A 19,981-nucleotide genomic window follows, 5' to 3' on the forward strand; every position below is an offset into this window, starting at 1 on the left:
TGAGACTAATAGTCCTATTGTAACAACAACAACAACAAAAATAATAATAAAAAAAAATAAAACACTTGTCAGAAAAAGGAAGAAATATTTAAGATGCAGCACTGTTTAGGTCACTAATCAAATGAGCATATTTATGACTTTGACCATTTTAATTCCATTGTGCAAAAGGTCAAGCACAAGATGCTCTTTGGATGATAACATGATCATCAGGTTTCACTTGTGGAGTTCAAGCAGACTGAGAACTGCTGCCATTACAGCAAAAGGGGACTTATTAAATAGCTTATCGATTTTTTTTTTTCTCATTTTCTTTTCACTTAAATTTTCCCAAACATTTTGATTCATGATTCTGTAAAAAGACTATGTACCTCAGCAGAGTGACATCTTGAGGCTATTTGTTAAAGGGATAGTTCTCCCAAAAATGGAAACTTTGTCTTCATTTACTCACTCTCAAGTTGTTCCAAACCTGTCAGAGTTTCTTTTTTCTGCAAGAAGATATTTTGAAGAATGTTGGTAATCAAACAGTTGATGGACCCCATTGACTTCCATAGTAGGAAAAAAAATTCTATGGAAGTCAATGGGGTCCATCAACTGTCTGGTACCAGCATTGTTCAAAATATCTTCTTTTGTGTTCAACAGAAACTCTTACAGGTTTGGAACAACATAAGGGTGAGTAAATTATTGCAAAATTTTAATTTTTGGATTAACTATCCCTTTAATAAAAGCTAGTCCCAGGGCTGCCTTTGTAGAACCAAGTGGGCTAAATTATATAATTTATTTTGATAAGTCCAAGATCTGTAATGCAGTTTATCATGTTGCAATGAGAAAGAAGATCACATGAAGTCTATTCAATGTTCCTACTCAGCTAGCAATTTTGTTTCAACTGAGAAAGTTTCAGATAAGCCACAGCATGCAAGTCACAAGAGCAGACTAATTTAGTAAATTGACAATCTTAAATACCATTTTTTTATTGCATTTTCTTGAACACTTACACAACAATGTACATCACATATCTGTAACAACACATAATGTACAAAAACAAAACAAATAAACACCGGGGCTCATTCTACATGAAAGGTGCAATAGCAAATTGACAATCTTAAGACTACTGACTGTAAATGTTGCAAATGAAGTTTATAATTTAATCTTATATATATATATCCATCATCCAAACCGCTTGTCCACCATCTTGGGCTGCAGGCAGGGGAAACACCTTGGACAGATGGCCAGTCCATCACAGAGCTCATATATGGATTTAAATCATATATTTTAACAAAATTAGCCAGTTAGATTAGAATGATATTATCAAATATGCAGTAACTATTTATCTATCTAACTATACTTGTGCCCATATGCATCCTTATGTATCCTCTGGCAAAGTTTAGATATATGAGAAGCAGCAAAATATTACATAGTAAAAAATAAAATAGATGTTTTAGAAGAATTTGCATTAGAAGAACGCGCCTCTCTATTGGTCGCTTTATTAATATACAGATCTGTGCGTGGCTGCCGCATACGTCATTACGCCGGACATTAATGAGAACGCAATCAGGTGAACAGGAACTTCTAATAGTCCGCCATAATTATGTTAAACGAGATTGGCTATGCCTTTCCTGCTGGGGATGAAAGTGATGGGAGTAACGACGAGTGGGACATTGGATATTCTGATAATAACAAAAAAACGTGCGCTGAGGTAAACTTAACGAAAAGATTCTTAAACACCTCCAACACTCGTCTCGTCCCATGTTATATTTTAGCTATCATTCGGCCACTAAGTTATAGCTAGTTATGTACACAAATTATTTGCATGATTAAAAAAACAACAATTTTTATCTGGCTGGCAGTTCTCAGGTCAAGCGCATTTGAATGGAGAAGATAAAGTGTCCACCTTGAAAAGAGCCATTACTGCAGGAAATGTCGACCTGGTGCGCGAGCTCTTGGACGGGGGTATGTGCTTGTATTTAAAGTTTTTATTATGGCGACACAAGCTACAAAACTTAGAAAAATACGTCCATGTCATCGTCTATTAACAGGTCTGGACGTTGAGACGCGGCTTGGCTTTGGTTGGACTCCTCTCATGTGCGCTGTCCATGTGGCCCACTATGAGCTCGCTGAGCTGCTGCTGGATCATGGCGCAAGCGCAAACTTCAGCAGAGGTAAATGGAGAGTTTCTCCTTAATCCAGTACACTTAATCCAAGGCACTCATAAAATCATTAATGCATGTATCAGAGCTTTATATTGCAAGATTAAATGAGATATTAAGATATTTCTGCGTGTCACTTTTAACTTTAAGGTTGTCTTTAAATTAGCACTTTATCCTCATTAGAAACGTTTATACTTAAAGAAATTAATATTACTAACATGTAAACTCGCATGAGATAAGGGGACCCATACTTTGCACTTGACCACTTGTCTACTTACATGACGTATTCCCATTGTTTGGTCCAAGTGTTCAAATTTTTAAGCTTTTTACATTTCAATACTTTAAAATACACTTCTCTGAATGTCTGTTCAGTAGTATTTAACACAAAACAATTCAATTGTGGTGCTTCTGCGAAAGTGATTAAAAGTATTTGCCAATGTTTCACAAAGTAGACATACCTGTGCTCATCTCTGCACCAATAAAATGTGCAACACTTTACATGTTACCACCAAATTATATGTATTATCTAATTAAATTAACTTAGGCTGGAAATATTTCATCAATCAAGATTTTGGGGCACATGAGTTCCTGAACATGATGAATGATGGGATATTGTCCAAAGCAGTTTTAGACCCTCTTTACACCTGACATTAAGATGCGTTTTGGTCGATCGGATCACAAGTAGACTAGGTGGACACATGCCTGTTTACACCTGGTGTTTTAATCCTACTCTTTTGTCCACTTTCAACCACTTCTGTCCTGATTTCTTCGAGGGGTGGGTAAATGTATGGGCTTTTCCATATCTTTCGATCTAATGGACAAAATAAGCTTGTGTAATTTATATATGAACGCGCTCTGACAGCTACAAGACCACGCAGAACGCTGTCAGCGCATTAGAAATCAGCAATGGTGAGAGAACATTGTGCTTGGTACGTGTTTTTTTTTTTTTTTTTTTTTTTTTCAAACCAAACTTGGTTTGTCTTCAGCCGACAAAGTTTAAACCCCGTCTGGCTAGCACGCTTCCCGTAATGTTTACTCATGAAGTCTGTAGGCAGAGAGTAGATGGTATTTTGTTGCTGTTCGAACACATTTGGCAGCATGAGTGTTTACACTATGAAAGCAATACGGTTGAATGCATTTTCGGCTACCTCTGAAAGTGGTCAAAAGTGGACAAGCTCAAAACATTTTAGAACCCGTTTACACCTTAGTGTCATCCACTTGTGATCCGATTGACCAAAATGCATCTTAATACTAGGTGTAAACAAACAGGGCCTTAGAGAGAGTGTGGATTTAGTGTGTGTTAAGGGCACTGAGCTCCAGCATTTTTCAGACCTGGGAAAGTCTTGTACGCTTACTTTCTATTGCATGCGCACGCTTTGAAGTGGCAAAACCACATGTGTGTCTATTGATATAGGCCCTTTTTCTGTTATGTTTTACCGTTTTGAGCATTTCTACAATGGCATCAGTAACTTATCAGATGCATAAAGGTGCACTACACTTGGTGAACATTTAAGGTTTAGTTTGACAAGGTGAGAGCATGTACTGTCAATCTGGCATTGCACCACATGGCCTTCCTTTGACTCTTGTGGGTTTTTATTGGAGAGGATGGGGTTTTGCATCAGCCACAGGGAAGGAACCCAATGATATCAAATCAAAAGAGCATGGCTAGACTTAATCCTTCAGGGGGAATGGTTTGGTTTTCATTAATACGCTTAACATTGAAGTAGGTTACATTCTTTTGATTTCAACCCACGTGCTAGTGAGGATGGAAACCAATTAGAGTTTGCCTTATTGTCCTTCATCTGCCATTACTTAATGTTTGTGACGCACATGCCGAACTATTGTAACATGTAATTAATCTGCTGGTGTGTTTTTCGTTTACACATTGTCTCTTAATTTTTTTTTTCAAAATTGAATGCATCTGTTGGTCATGGTGAAATGTCGGCACATGAGCGACTGAAGCGATGTAGACACTTCCACTGGGAAGAAATGGAGGGGGAGTTCCAGAGGGGGTCTCGAGCAACTGAAGCTGCAGGCTTAGACAGGAAATAATTAAATGTGAATGCAGCTGCCACTTCCTGGTCTGTGTTCCGCACAGAAGGGGAAGAATGTAGAAGTGATTGATAATGGCGGTATACAGAGCGTGGTGCTGGCGTCATTGCGTTGGCCCAACACCGGAGCTTTATTTATTTTCCTGCTCCACCGCAGACGCAACTAAACTGTGTCTGCATCCTACTCCAAAGCAGACCTGCTCCTGTAGTCTAAACGCGGCTATCATCACAACACACAAACCCCTAACATAGATGGGTCTCCTTTTTGCATCAACACAACACTAGAACTGCTCCTGGTCGGATACTTGACCGAAGCACTAACAGCGTCTTTGTCCAACAACATTAGGCCATGTGAGACTCACATGATGTATGTACAAGCATGTTTATCCTGTGGTATGAACAATTACCATTGCAGAATATTTTTGTGAATTATGATTTGATTATGAAATATGTCTGTTTTTCCCTAACTTCCATACATAGACCACTATACAGTTCTGATGGCTGCTTGCACAGCAATGTCTGCCTCAGAAGAGATGATCTGCAGGTGTGTGGCTCTGCTGCTCAGTCGCAACGCTGACCCGAATGTCTGCAACAGGTAGGAAAGTTATTTTGCAGGTGTGACCGCTCATGCATAGCATCCAGCTGGGGTTCAGATTATGATAAATACTACTGTGGAATTTTGCTAGCCAAATGTTATTCATTTATTTTTGCTGAATGACATGGAGTAAAATAGTTAAGTTCTTTTAAATCTTATGTCAACCTTTATAGTTTGGATATTTTGGAATGCCTTTTTCAGTCTCAAGCCCTGGGTTTGCTGCTTTGTTTTCACACAGTCGAACGCACAGCCTTAGAAAGTATACTTTATTTGACTCGTACGCATACACAGGTGTTCGACGCATGCACAGTTTTGAGCAATCTCTCGCCACGAGTTACAACCTATGTAAACATCTTTGTATTCTTTCATGCTAGAGTTGTTTAAATGAGGGTACTTTCTAACCTCTTCTCACAATCTCTCTTCTATGTAGGCCTCCATTGTCAGTGTAGCTTGCATGAGATCCGGTCTGTTTTGTTTATGCAGTTTTTCTTTGAATACATTGTGAATCGACGCCCCCAGGGCATGGTTGACACCTTGTGGATAAACTAATTACTGCGCAAAAAAAATTAAATGCGCATGTGCGCGTACTCTTCTGATGATGAAATTCGCGTCACAGGTACTGTACGCTGACCCTCGCATACGTGTAAAAAGTGAACTATACTTTGGGCTTTAGAGTAAAAAAAAAAAAAAAAAGAGTTTAAATAAGAAATAGTCTTACAATCTTTTTAAAATGTTTTCTGACAGTACCTTGGTTCTGTAGTTTATTCTTTGGCATTTTAGAAAAATATTCATGTTGACTACAGTGATCTCTCAGGTCACATTATTTGCCTTGGTGATTGTCAGTTTTGTTCATTTCTCTATTGCTTGATATACTAGAATTACAAGTGCACACTTTGTTCAGTAGTTCTCAACCGGGGGCCTCAAGGTAAAACAAGCATTAAAATAAGAATAAATTAAACATTCAAATAAAATAAATAAAACTAAAAATCAATATTTATTTACATATTGTAATTCACCTCCTAAACTTTTTTTTTTTTTTTTTTTTTTTTCCTTCTTCGAAGAATCAGGGTTCCCACAGTATACACTTTTGTTGTTATGCCAAGCTCTAAAATGATTTTTCGGGTAGAAATTGTGAGTAAAAATTTCAAAATCCCTGGTAACCCTTCAGGCAGGCACTCTTGAGCTTTTGGTAGCCCAAAAAGAATATAACTAGCCCGAATAAAAAAAAAAATAAATAAATAAAAATTTTTTTTTTTTTTTTTTAATTGCACAGGAGTCGAAATATCAAAAACAAAAACGCAAATGTGCATTTGGTTTTAACTGAACTGAAATTTATATGAATTTCTATCCTGACCTGTGTTTTTTGACTAAGTAGAACTGAAATACTAGTGTAAATCCATGCGCATTTTCACGCACACACGTCATCGATTTTTCACAATTTTTTTTTTTTTTTCTTTCAAATGCACATACAGTCTCTATCACTTAGTAACAAAAAATTAAGAGCGAGACACGTCTATAGGGGTTGGCAGCACCAACTGCTTTTAAATTAACATTTATTTAAAGTAAAAGTCAAAATTACATTTCCTTAAGTCTAAATACAATCTTAAATTGTCACTGTTGACGTCACTGCAACTTCCCGAACACACAAAACACTAAATATGTTGAACCCTAGCTGCTGGATATAGGCTTTATTAGTTTACCGTCTTATACACACAGTGCTTCACAGAGTTCCACAGCTTTTTAAATTTCTTTTGGATCTGTTTTGCCTCATTGCTGCCTAAACAAGTGAAGGCCGCAACTCTGTAGCTTAATGAGAGTCTGCAAATTAGTGCCTGAAGAAAAATGAAGCTTTAAACATATTAATATTTCTAATCATTGTGTTGGAAAACTTTTATCAGAATAACTTGTTAGTTAAGCATGTGTATATTTTTACCTAAAGCTGTTAAGTTATTAAACAATATTTCATGTAGGTTCCTTTGTGTTTTATATAATGACCACTAGGAGGTGTTCTAGGCGTATGTTTTCCTTGATTGGTTTTCCCTGAAGAGTTGAAAAAGTAATGCACGTTCGTTGCGTTTTACCATGAAATGAGAATTTGTCTTTATCAAACACATTAATGATTTATCTGTAATCCACCCGCAAAGTTACAGTATTTTGTAATGTTATTTTTGTATTACTTGGCCCGGCCAATCGGTGGATATGACTGCGAACCGTGCATCACTAACACACACGCTCGCGCCAAGTAACGTGCATCAGCTAAACTTCACTGCGGACAAATCAGCATGATCAAAAACTTCTGCGATTTGTATTTTTCCTTCAAATAACAAGTCAAGAGAGTGAACAACGCAAATCAAGAAAGGAATTTTATTTCACTATTTAAGATAGCCTGTCGGGCAGGGCAGTGATACATTTTGGTGGCCCGACTGGAAAACACATTAGCACCGGGACGTCGGGCTAGCGATTTTGCGAGCCCTGGAACTACAGATTTAGTTATTCAATTTAGAAAGACCTCACTGTGTACTATGAGCCTGTTTACACCTGGTCATGCGTTTTCTCTGATCGAATAGGTATCCGATCGTGAAAAGACCAGGTCTAAATGCCCTCCGAAATGCGTTTAAGATGGATTTAAATCCGATCACTCAAACCACTTCAGGAGGTGGTCTGGGACGCATTCCAGTCAAAACTGAACAAGTCTAAATGCATCTGGTTGTGGAAACAACATATGTAAATTTTACTCCTTCCAGAAATGCTAAAAAAATAAATGCATGAGAGCGTGTTATAGGCTTATAAATAACATTATATTATAGCCAGATATATGACAGCTCTACTGCATCACTGCAGCTGAGTATCTCTTCAGCAAGCCGATGCACAAACTGCTTCAAATTAAACTAAAAGTACAGTAAGTCACAGACGCTCAACACACAGTCATCTTCATTAAAAGTAATGAGACTAAATGATCTTGCCAGAGCTGATGCTGCTCGTTCTCCTATTGCGGTCTTTGATTTTGAAATTAGCTGATGATCAATAAAATGCAGCTCATATTTGTTGCTTTTGGTGACGTGAACTCAATTAAATCTGCATATTGCGTGGGAATTGAAGATCGGATTTACTGTATATCCGTTTTGCGGAGAGACATTTATGTGGCCAAGTGTAAATGGAATTTTGATAAATCATATAGCTATCTGATCAGTAAAAATGAAGTGACCCAGGTGTAAACACGCCCTATGATCCCTAATCTCATCCACATGCATCCAGATCTAGCAACAGATAGTCACAAGCACTGTCTAGCTCTGTTGTTTGAGAGTATGTGAAAAAATGCTCCCACCAGCTTCAAAACACTGTCCAGACAGTGTTTTAAACAAGTCTTTGTAACAACTCTGAGAGGTGATGTGTACTCAATAGTGTATTGACTCATTTTTCAGGGCAGCCTTCAGCTGCTTAACAAGCATGTTGCTCACTTGACTGGTGAGAAAGTGATTGTGTCTCATCCAGACAAAATATTTAAAGTTCAGTAACAAGCTACAGGGAGACATTGGCAAATGATGGACCTGTCAAACATTCATCCTCTTCCTCTGCCCTCTCAGTGCTCCGCACATAACTTACAATGTGCAGCAGCTGCATTTCCCTAAATCTTTTTGTTAACAAATACAGCATGCTTAGACTAAGCCAGACATAATTTGGGAAGGAGGTCTGTTTCAGATTAGTTGAGATTCATTATTTGAAAATTGCTGAGACTTAAATTTTGCATTTGGTTACCATTCTCTTCAACATGTGAAATCACAGGCATAGAATAGATGTTTAAATGCATCACCTTATGTAACATTGTGATCATGGTATTGGGGTGAGTGGTTTTAATTTGCACACATTATGTCTCTGATTACATGATAAATAAAAAAAATAAAAAAAGTGTACCATAAGGTGTAACCACTTGAGTTGATAACGCTAACTTAGTGCTGATGACTAAAAGATTAATTGTGATTAATCGCATCCAAAATAAAAGCTTTGTTTACATAATGTGTGTTGTACTGTGTATATTTATGTATATATAAATACACACATGCATGTATATATTTAACAAAAAAAGACAGACACACACACACACACACAGGTTTGTTATGTGAATTGTGGGGACATTCCATAGGCGAAATGGTTTTTATACTGTACAAACCTGTATTTTCTATTGCCTTACACTACCCCTAAACCTACCCATCACAGAAAACTGTGCACATTTACTTTCTCACAAAAACTCATTCTGTATGATTTATAAGCCTTTTGAAAAATGGGGACATGGGGTAATGTCCTCATAAGTCACCCTCTCCTTGTCATACCCATGTCATACAAATTTGTGTCCTGATATGTCACAAAAACACACGCGCACACACACACAAATATTTCTAAAAAATATGTGTATTTATATGTACATAATAAATATACACAGATATTCCACACATATGTGTAAACAAACTTTTTTATTTTTGATGCAATAAATCGTTTGACAGCACTACTCTTCACCAACCAGCTCTCAAAAATAAATGCTATTCACACCTGCAAAGGTCTGTTGTGAATTGCCGACATTTTGAAATGCAACAACATATAATATTGAGCTTGTGTAGTTAATTGTGAAGCATTTGGATTCAAGTCCTTCCATAGAGTACAGTATGTTTCAGGCTTTAATTGTGAAGAGAGTGCAATCTAAAATTCACTGGGCCCGGGTGGCCTTACAGAAAGCATATTTTGCTGGCTGGTTATACAAGACTTCTGCAAGTGCCTCTTCCTTTCATTCATGTAGTTTATTTGATGATGTGCCCAGTGAGGCTTTTGAGCATCCATTTTGACAAGCATGTGCTGTTACAAATTATTCTAATTTCAAACATCAGTTTGGTATACGGGAAGCATTTATAACTGCTTCTTACCACTCCCAGTTATGTAGATGCTTAATTATGATCTTACTCATAGGTTTACAGCAATTAGCATCTTGTTTTATTGACTCAATAACTTTTCTTCATGCTCCATTGGTTCTAGTAAAAGGACAGCCTGGGAAAATGCTTTTAAGACTTGTACACATTTGTCACAAATACAGTCACTGAAGGGGAAATGCGTAGATAGCGAGGAGATAATGTCAAGATGAAGAATGATGGCGCCCTTGCTCACCTGTGCCCCACACTGTAGAGTTCAGTTCGCCATCACCTTCTCTGGGAAATGCCACCCATGTTGATTAATAGCCTCAGGATTTTCCCATAGACTTGAGGTGTGATGTTTGACACTGTTGTAAATATACAGTTTTATCTAAAGATCACAGTGACGCAAGCTCTAAGCACAGATGACTAGAAAGTTCCTCTTTTGTGCTTTTTGCAGGTAATGGATTGTCCTAAGCTAGGTGTAAAATATTTTTGTCTTTGTTTACTTTGGCACAGTAGTACTCTTTATGGTGATTTGATTAAATGGAGGTTTCGTTTAAGGGGTGATTTACAAACACGGGCGTCATGCACGTGTTTTATGAGGGGGGTTTCAGTGGTTCAGTGTATATTCATTACTCACTTGGTGCCCTAAGCAAGATCAGACATGATGACTTGCATTTTAGTAGTTTAAGAACACTCAGATGTGTTAGCCTAGAGGTACATTTTAATAAAAATAAAATAAATGACAAGCACTCAACATGCACTTTTTGTATATATTAGCTTTGTTCTGATTCAGTGTTTTAGTGTTTTTTTTTTTTTTTTTTAAATCTACAGTTAGGGTTATTACGTTAACTTAAACCATAAAAAAACATTTGTTACTTGAAATAAAATACACATGAACTGAAATAAAATTAAATGAAAGGGAATTTTTCATTTTAATTTAGTTTAACTTGATGTACTAAAATAACTAAACCTAAAATTGAAAACTATATGGACATTTAAAATAAATAAATAAATAAATAAATAATGACAAGCACACATGTACTTTTGTTGTATAGATTATCTTTGTTCTGATTCAGTGTTTTAAACTAAACAGTTTATCACTATTACACATTGCTTCTAACAATTCCATCTCAGTTTATTGCAATAAATGACTCGTGTTAAATCTAAATGTGGCAGAGAACATATCCCCCCGTATGTGTGATTTGTACCCAGCAACAAGATCACAGTAACATCTGGCAGTTCTGTTGTGTCTTGGTTGTTTGCCCTTGCTCAGGAGCAGTATGACGTGTCTGATGCTGGCTGCCAGAGATGGCTATTGTCAGCTGATTAATTTGCTGGTGTCACATGGAGCAGAGCTGAACTTTCAGAACGAAAATGGACATACGGTAAGATCATCAATAAAGGCTGTGATAATCGTAAGTCATGTCGTTAAAAAAAAAAAAAAAAAAAATCCTTAGAGTACATATAACTTTTTTCCTCCTGCACTCTATCATAATCAATTTTAGCAGGCTTCTTTTAGCAGGTGTTCTTAAAAGCTCAATATAACTGAGCATCTAATATTGTTTCGTTATCTTCTGGAATCCACTGTAATATTGTTCTGATGGAGCAGGCCCTCATAATAGCAGTGCAGTACGGACACCAAGGAGCCGTGTTGAAACTGCTTCAACTAGGAGCGGATAAGTCCATCAAAACCAAAACAGGGAAGACGCCAGCTGACATGGCCAAAGTTTTCAATTACCCTGAGGTGGGTCACCTTTTGCCCTGCTGTGATCTCTAATGTCAGAAATCATAGACATTTTTAGACTACAGTTAAAGTGCTTCTATTATGTTATTTCCTAATTTTGTTTTGGAGGTCTCCTACAATAGGTTTACATGCATCCCAAGGTAAAAAAAAACAACTTTAATTTTCTCATAATATACATTGCACATCACCTCGTTTCTCAAAGAGTCTGAAAACGGTTTGTTCGAAGATAGAGGCTGCATCCAAAATTGCATACTTTCTTGAGCAGGTACTTATTTTGAATAAGTAATTACTTCACGACCCCTAAAAAAGTGTGTCCTATATGTATAGTATGAATGTAATCTGAACGTACATCATCTGCCATGTTGTCATTATCATGTGACATTATCATGTATCTGCTTACAGCGCGTGTCGGAAACAAAACCCCTATTACCACATCTGAATTTCAGCTCCGGAGGCTTCCTCAGCACTTGTATACAGTTATACGGTTTTCCCCATATCAATTCCAGCTCAAGTCCTCATCCTTTTGAAGTGTATGCAAAGGATTCGCAACACTGAAAATAGTGTCTTCTCGACACCATGTCGAACGCCGTTATGCAAATGTGTTGCATTATTACGTAGGTATGTAACAGGAAGTGAGACTGGAGTTGCTTAAGACTTGTTTTCAGCTGTTCAGAATTGATTCTTTCTTTTAGGAGACTATCACTTTATTTGTCATACACTTTGATCTTTAACACTTTGCAGACCTTTTACATTCACAAACAGCTATATTACATGAAAGGTAATATTTGAAAAAACATAATGGGGGCACTTTAAAAAAAAAAAAATGCATGACTCTTGCTCTTGAGGAATATTACAGTTGTGCTCTTTCAGATCTCCAGGATCTTTGATTCTCCAGAGCTCTCTACTGCAAATGCCAATGCACAGTCCAAAGCTGAGGCACTGTTTAAATTTCTCAAACAAAACCCTCATTCTCACTCTGCCTGCAAAGAGAGGTGAGCCTCTGTGTCTGTGACTTGGCTTGTAACACCCTCTAGTGGTGCCTAAAAATGAAAAGAAATGCTTTGAACTCTTATTCACTACTGTAAGTTTAGGGTCAGTGAGATTTTTATTTTTTATTTATTTAAAGAAAAAGGCATTTTAATGTTACAAAAGATGTCTATTTCAAATAAATCCTGCTCATTTGAACCTTGTTCATCAAAAAAATCCTGAAAAAACTGTTTACAACATTGATAATCATGAGAAATGGTTCTTGAGCAGCAAATCAGTATATTATAATTATTTCTGAAGAAACATTTGACACTGAAGACTGGAGTAATGATGCTGAAAATTCAGCTTTGCCATCACAGGAAGAACATTTATTAAAATAGAAAACTGAAGTTGAAATATATTATATAATAATGTAAATTTTATGGATTGATAATGACCTTTTGTGTTTGCCATGTAAATAGCTATGATGCTATCATGGTGTAAAAAAAAAAAAAAAAACAAATTAGAAAACTGTTATTTTAAATTGTAATACTATTTAACAGTTCTACTCTATTTTTATGCAACCTTGGTAAATATACAGATGGGTAGCAGAAGAACATAAGTCATATTCTGGTCCTCACTATAAATTTAATAGCTTTACAAATCAATATAGAAACAGTTGGGCTCGGATATTGATATTGTAAATGAGGGTTTATTCTTTGGGTTTAATCTTACAGTTGTTCTAAGCTGAGTGATATTGAACTGCTGCTGCATGGTCTGAATCTGGATTATCTCTCAGACATCATGGTGGTGAGCCAGTTGATTTATTTTGTTATGCTAAAACAAATGTTTGCAGTAATGCATTTTCAGTCAAATTCTATAGGGCTGGTGTTCCAGACGTATTAAGCTTATATTTTGTTTGCATATTTATTATTTGATTTGTGATGTTTTTTTAAATTATACTGCTATACTGCAGTCACCCTATAGACCTGCATTGTAAAAGAAAATACAGGTAACCAACATTGTAATTCAGACTCAGAGGTAATCAGTATTGTCTCTGTTCAATTTAAGTTTCATTTCTCTTATGTCTCTTACACCTTTTTATTTTTTACACTGGCAGGATCATGATGTCACTTGGAGTGACTTACTGATCATGGAGAAGGGAGATTTAGAAAAGGTATGTAGATTAAGCATAGCAAGAGAAAACATATTTTGTGCAAAACAATCACTTGGAAAGCTAGTGGATAGAACTGTACTGAATGGAGAAAAGTTCTTGTAAGGCAGTGAAAGAATACTGCACAGTTTTAAGTAAGACTGGATTTTAGGCTTTGGTTATGTCACATATGAGCAGCTTTGCTTATTTGTGTATTTTTTCCAGTTATGCTCAAGAATTCATTGACAGTCACTGTGTAGTATAATAATGCAATATAAGCAAGAGAGACAAGATATAAGAAAGATCAATTACAATTATATTCAAACAGAAATATGTATATTTTTATTTTGTTTACACACACATGCACACATCCATCCCATAAAATGTTGTTTACATTGATAAATCATCTCTCTTTCTCTTTGTAGATTGGAGTAACTGATCCTGAGGATCAAAAGAAGATTCTCAGTGCCATGGAGCAGATGCACCTTGATAAAGTAGATCTGGACACCCTGACGCCTCTTAATAACATAGACAGCGGGTAAAGCTCATCTAGCCTCAAGCTAAACTAAACTTTATTGTATGTTTATGTATCCACATCAAATCCAAACCATATTTATTCATTCATCATCAGTTATGTAGTCATATGAATGGTGTCGTATGCTGGTAACAGTCTGCAGTGCAGCTATGAGCTGCAAAACTAATAGCAAGACAACGGTGTCTTGACAAGTCTTCCATGTAAGCCTGTCTTAATGGTTTAAGCTCTAGTAATGATTTGTAAGGTGAGAAATGAACTAGTGCCATTTCTGCACGCTCCGGGCTCTGACGGATGATGGTGAGTTGGCGGCATGGTGGCCATTTTAGCTTTAAAGTACACGCTTAATGAATCTAATCAATCTGTAATTTCTTTATTCAAAGTCGGGGAGGTACAGAGAGGGCAGACGGACACACAGTAAATTGTGCGGTTAAATCCTCTTCTGATAGGTCCTCCGTAAACACACATTAAAAGGATATAGAGTTACAGTGAAATTCATTGCCACAGATGATTTCCTGGCTAATGGGATGTATGTAAACATAAGCACTGCCGCTTTCACAAGAGTTCAAAAGTTGTTTCCGGCAGATAACTGTAATAATGTGTAGCTTTGATACTGATGTTATTTTTAGGATGAAAAAGATTTACAAATATTATTAATAGATTAAACTGCAATTATTTATTTTGAGAGGTTAAATTATTTAAAATACAATTAATTACCAGCATACATGCCCTGATATAATTTGATGGATCTGCTCATGGTGCCTGTTGGGACGGTGGCATTAACCCAGCACTTAGTCGTCCCACAAGAGCCTATCACTCATTCAGTCATAGAAAAACTAACAAAGTGACGCTCAGAGCCCATCTCTCTGTCCTGGAGAAGATAGTAACTCCACAGCGTCTGACAGTGTTTACCACGGGCTCTGACAGAGTGTTAGGAGAAGAAAACGGCTGCTTGGGGAAATGCTCTGTTAAGATAACACTATCAACATTGCATGGTATGTGTGAGCCATTACAGGAGTTTGAAATTGTAAGTGATGGCAAAAGTGCGCCAAGAATGCTGTCGACAAATTAAGTGATACCATTGGTCGTTTAAGAAATACTTGATTCAGTTTTCAATGTTTGTCATTGGGGAAAAACAGAAAAGATTTTATATACTTTTTTGCTAAAAAATGAAACATGGTGATCATCTTGAATATAGTGTGTTGCAGTGATGACGTAATTTTGTAGGAAGTTAGCATCACCCTGGTTCCCTCGATTAAGAACCCAATAGGATTTTTCCGTTGGCTTTTAAAATTGCTCTGTGACAAACAAAAGTTAATGATTCTTAAATGTTTTGTTCATCATGATAGTCTTCACAAATGAAAATAACTTTATGAAATTTGAATCCTCAATACAATTGCTGGAGGTAAAAAGCCAAACATAGGCCATAAACGAACTTCACCATGGTCGCGTTACTTGAACGTCACCATCCGACAAGTCTTTATTTAAAAACGTTTTCCCTAAAGTTTGATTAGTTTGCAAGAGTTTGTCTATAAACACAATGAGGCTGTAAAAGCGAACTAGTGAGTAGATGAGTTTACCTGTTCGGCTGACGACGTTTTATGTTCCCGAAAACCTCTGTAGTCCCATTTAGCCACTTGTTAGCAACTGTAGTAACAAGTAAAAGCTTTAAAAAAGTCAAAAGGGGCATTACTGATGTATTTTATGTTGTAGAATAAAAAGTGAAAATATCCTGAGCTTGTGTTAACTACAGACCTTATTTCAGGGATTTAACCAAAAACCCATTGAATTCAGGAATATGCAACCGGAAGTGCTAAAATGTTAACTCTTTTCCAGCTTTTGGTCTATAAAAATGCATCATCCATGCAGCACTCCATTATAAAAAGGCTAAGCATAGAGGAAGTGGAATGTTTATTTAACTACTTCATAAGTTTTTAAACAAAGGGTGTCATTTGTGAAATGTCGTCTTTTCCTCAGGAGTGAAGATTTCCTTAACTTTCTGATCAGCCTGAAACAGCAGTGCTGTTACTTGACAGAAACCTTACAGGATGTCATCAGCAGGTTCCCACGTAGCCCCTCTGAGGTTCGTTGTGTACTGTATCTGCATCCTTTTGTAAAACAAGTCCAATAACAAGTATTCATGTCAGTTTCTTTAGTCTTGTGGCCGTCTGGAACACATTGCTTGGGTAACACTTTATTTCGATGATGACATTCTACGTGTCAACTAACTCTCAGAGTATTCATAGTTTTCACATGATATCACACACTTATAGGAATGCCCACCTGGAGAGCAAAACAAGGCTTGATTTTTATCAGGTTTGTAGTACTAATGAAGTAAGACATTAATATTAAAAGACCAAATTCAGTAGACACCTTATTGATGAATACTAATGTACAGGAAAGCAGATGAACCCAGAATATAAACGGAACACGCTGTTTTTCGTTAAGCGTTTTTCCATAGAAAACCATTATAAAGAAAACACTTAACCATTTAACACATTGCGTTCATATTCTGGGCTCATCTCGCCTGTATGTAGTATTTATCATCAATAAGGTGTTTACTGAATTTGTTCTTTTAATATCACTGTTTTTGTACATTAAGGCACTTTAAGTGTTTTTCACGATGAGCGTTTTGGAACGTCTCACTGTTTTTAGTGATTGAAACTGCAGCAGGTGCTGGATATGGATCATGGACCAAAATTTGCATTTTATTCACATATTTTTCTTTTTCTTCTTTTGAGATAGAAGCTTGACAGGCCTGTAATGCAGTTATATGGATGTTTTTCCTGCCCGGTCTCCGTGCCAGTCACGTGACAAACTATGAATTGGTAGACTGTTAGGTTAGGGTTTGGGGTTAGGCTTAGTAAAACAAGTTGACATGTAGTTACTTGTAGTCAGTAGAATGTCTGTTGGGGGACCATCAAAATAAAATGTTAGCAGATATTAAGCAGACAGTCTACTAATACTTAGTATAGTTAGTTAGTTGACATGTCAAAATCACTTCACTTGCTAAAAAACATGGGCCAAGTGCCGCCACGGTTTAAATGTGCACGGCACTTTTGAGAGTGACTGTCCTAAGTGCCTGAATTTATCCATGAGTACAGCCTTGAATAGATGTGAACAAATGAGTTCAAGTGTATTTTAAACCTTCAAGTCATTTTCAGCATTTTCAACTGTAGACAGCCATTGTATCTCGTGTTCCGTGTCTGCTTGTTTGTGACGCCTTTGTTTGACAGGTTGTTCTCACATGTGATCCCAAGAAAGAAGCTCAAGCCCTTTGCACTGAGCTAGTAACTCAGACAGGAGACCTTCAGAAAGAGATACTCTGTCTAAAGACCCTGCTCAGCAAGGTCAGTCATGTCCACATTCCTGTATGTCCTCATCTTTCATCTTCTCTAACGCTTCTATTTACAATAGTTTAGAGACCAACAGGGGCAGCCATTGCATCCCATTCAGATGTCGCCATAGTCTCTTTCATGAGGATGAAGGGTAATCGGTTGATTAATTGAGAATCAACTTATCCGCCAGAACTTTCCAGGGAATTTCCACAACTCATCAATCTCCACTGTGGAATTAGTTTAGTGAAACTTGTTTGCAGCTGCTTGTTGCTCCTGGTGTTCTCAAAGCATTCAGCATTTTATTGTGCCAGACTATCAAAATAGAAATGCCTAAATACAACACTTTGTTAGATAGTGTGTTGTCTTTAGTCATAAACAACATTCCACTACACCATATAATGGATACTGATGTTGTGAAATACTGGGTTTTTGGATGGTTTTTCACTGAAATCTAGAGACAATCAGTAATTAGTTTTGTTTAACAAAACAATAATATTAGCATAACATGTTAAAATGAATTCCAAAATGATTTATTCTATTTTAACCATTAATTTTCCCTTAGACGGATCACACAGAATATACCTTTCAGCCTCTTCAACCAAACTCCAGAATTGGTCAGCGAGGAAAGGCCCGCAAGAGGTTTGCTGCTGTGCTTGGACTTGGAATGTTTGGAGCAGGGCTGCTATTTGTGTTGTCACAATCCAAAAAATTAAACTGTTTTTGAGGTTACGTATTGCTGTGACGTATGCATTTTAAGTTATCTCAGTATTTTATTAATCATCATTTGTTCTGCATTTACGTTATCGGTATGTTATGATTAACTTGTTTGTGGTGCTATTCTAGACTGTTGTTTAAGTAAATCTATTAAGTGTTCTTTTGGTTTTGCAGATAGTGCACTTCCAACATATTAAAACATTTCCCAACCCAGTGTGTTATCATTCTTATTGCTTTGTGTCAGGTTGTCAACTTCTATTTCAGCAGCATCTGTCAGTCAGAGCTGGAGGCTAGGGTGTTTTGGAAATCCTGTTTTGATTTTGCTGGGTGGCCCAAAAAAAGTCATTTCCAGTCGCTGTCTGTGGTGCTGAAATGTCATTTCTGGGTGCTTAGTGAGTCCAACTGGGGTGCAGGACCCCCTTACACATGATGAAAGCTCATTGCTTGAGCAATCTTGTTCAGATATATTGAACAATTACTTGTCACATGTTCATTGTTTGACAGTGAAATGTAATATAGCATGTGCATACAGTTTCCTGAAAGCCCCATTCTGAGTATAACATAAGACTTGTCTATGGCAGCTCTTTTATTAGGCGATTTCTTTTAGTTGCATGCATTGTAAATTTGTGTGTGTAAGCAGAGGTTATGCCAAATAATATGCATTTAAAAGAAACACTTGACATCTGACTCTCACTGGGGAAAAAAGTGAGTTGAACCCGTTCTCCAAGGTGCTGTAACAATGTCATGTATGTGGCGTTGGGTATGAGTTTAAACCTTTTTCACAATAATGTTGGCATTGCTTGTGGGAAAGGCAGTGTTAAACAGTTTTTACAAGCTAAAAATCTAGCAATTTGATCTTGTAGAGAACTTATTTTTTTGGACAATTTTCCAGCACTGTTCTGGAGGTTTTCTGCTGTTGAGTTTATAAATGTATTCTTTATGTGTAAGCATGCTTGCATTTCTACAGAGTTTATGAAAACGTTTTTAAACGATTACAAGTTTCAAGTCCTCCTGGGAAGTTCGTATTTACCAGGTGGGAAGTTTTGTTTACGACGTCAGGTGTGTTCAAGTCGCTCTTGTCGGAGCAAGATGGCGGTGTACCTTCTTATTTTACTGCACAGCAAGGTTTTTGAAATCTACTTGTAGAAAATAAAGAATGAATGTGTATCAGCTGTGTTTTGCTTTTTGATGTTTTTAATTAATTTATAAAGCCACAGTAAACTTTATTGGTACATACTACATTGTTATTACAATGCTATTATATTTTGTGCAGGGAATTAGCCTATTTTGTTGTAAATAAAAAAGCCTGACAATGTCATGTCTAAAAATTGTTATTCCGCCATGTTTCTCACTGACACGACCCCAACTCGTAAAGATCGGGGCTTAAATAACCATGGTTTTACTACGAATAAAACCAAAAAACCATGGTTCTTGTAGTTATCCCATGGTAACCATGAATAACCATGGTTTTGCTAGTTTAACTATGGTTTTGTTGTGGTTATAGAAATGGTAGTCAATACGCCAAAAAAACATGGTTAATTTTCATTAGAAGAAAATCCTGAGCTTCCCACTGGTATTTACGACTTTGTGGTGGCGTTCATGTGCATTCAACTCGTAAATATGATCTTTTCGACATGACTTGAACGCACCCATACTGGCTTACACTAGCAGGGGAAAAAATACTCAAAACTTAAAAACGATAATTGTCAGATTATTATAGTTTTACACATGTAACAGAAAAATAATTAGTGTACTGTTTTAGACGATTTTTTTGCACCCAGACAATTACAGAAGGATTTTTTAAGTTGGTTGCCCTGAGAGTCATTGAATAAGTTGCTCACTGGTT

General features: G+C 36.8%; 1 protein-coding gene across 1 annotated transcript; it reads left to right on the forward strand.

Moving 5' to 3' along the window:
• The first annotated feature begins 1,514 nt into the window (after positions 1 to 1,514).
• asz1 (ankyrin repeat, SAM and basic leucine zipper domain containing 1) lies at positions 1,515 to 18,423 on the forward strand. Its single transcript, XM_051871146.1, has 13 exons — positions 1,515 to 1,690; positions 1,842 to 1,944; positions 2,031 to 2,153; positions 4,673 to 4,787; positions 10,962 to 11,073; positions 11,298 to 11,432; positions 12,303 to 12,424; positions 13,136 to 13,208; positions 13,519 to 13,575; positions 13,977 to 14,089; positions 16,061 to 16,166; positions 17,320 to 17,433; positions 17,984 to 18,423. The coding sequence occupies exons 1-13, from the start codon at positions 1,583 to 1,585 to the stop codon at positions 18,143 to 18,145; spliced, it is 1,443 nt and encodes a 480-aa protein (XP_051727106.1). The 5' UTR covers positions 1,515 to 1,582; the 3' UTR covers positions 18,146 to 18,423.
• The last annotated feature ends 1,558 nt before the right edge of the window (positions 18,424 to 19,981 follow it).

Source organism: Ctenopharyngodon idella, chromosome 18 (genome assembly GCF_019924925.1).
Source record: "Ctenopharyngodon idella isolate HZGC_01 chromosome 18, HZGC01, whole genome shotgun sequence".
NCBI classification, from domain to species: domain Eukaryota; kingdom Metazoa; phylum Chordata; class Actinopteri; order Cypriniformes; family Xenocyprididae; genus Ctenopharyngodon; species Ctenopharyngodon idella.

What these genes read in the sequence shown, in the direction of transcription:
- asz1 (XM_051871146.1), top strand. Translation starts at nt 1,583, where the DNA reads ATGTTAAACGAGATTGGCTATGCCTTTCCTGCTGGGGATGAAAGTGAT. An exon ending in GCGCGAGCTCTTGGACGGGG is followed by an intron (nt 1,945 to 2,030) that starts GTATGTGCTTGT and finishes GTCTATTAACAG; the next exon opens with GTCTGGACGTTGAGACGCGG. An exon ending in AGAAGGGAGATTTAGAAAAG is followed by an intron (nt 13,576 to 13,976) that starts GTATGTAGATTA and finishes TTCTCTTTGTAG; the next exon opens with ATTGGAGTAACTGATCCTGA.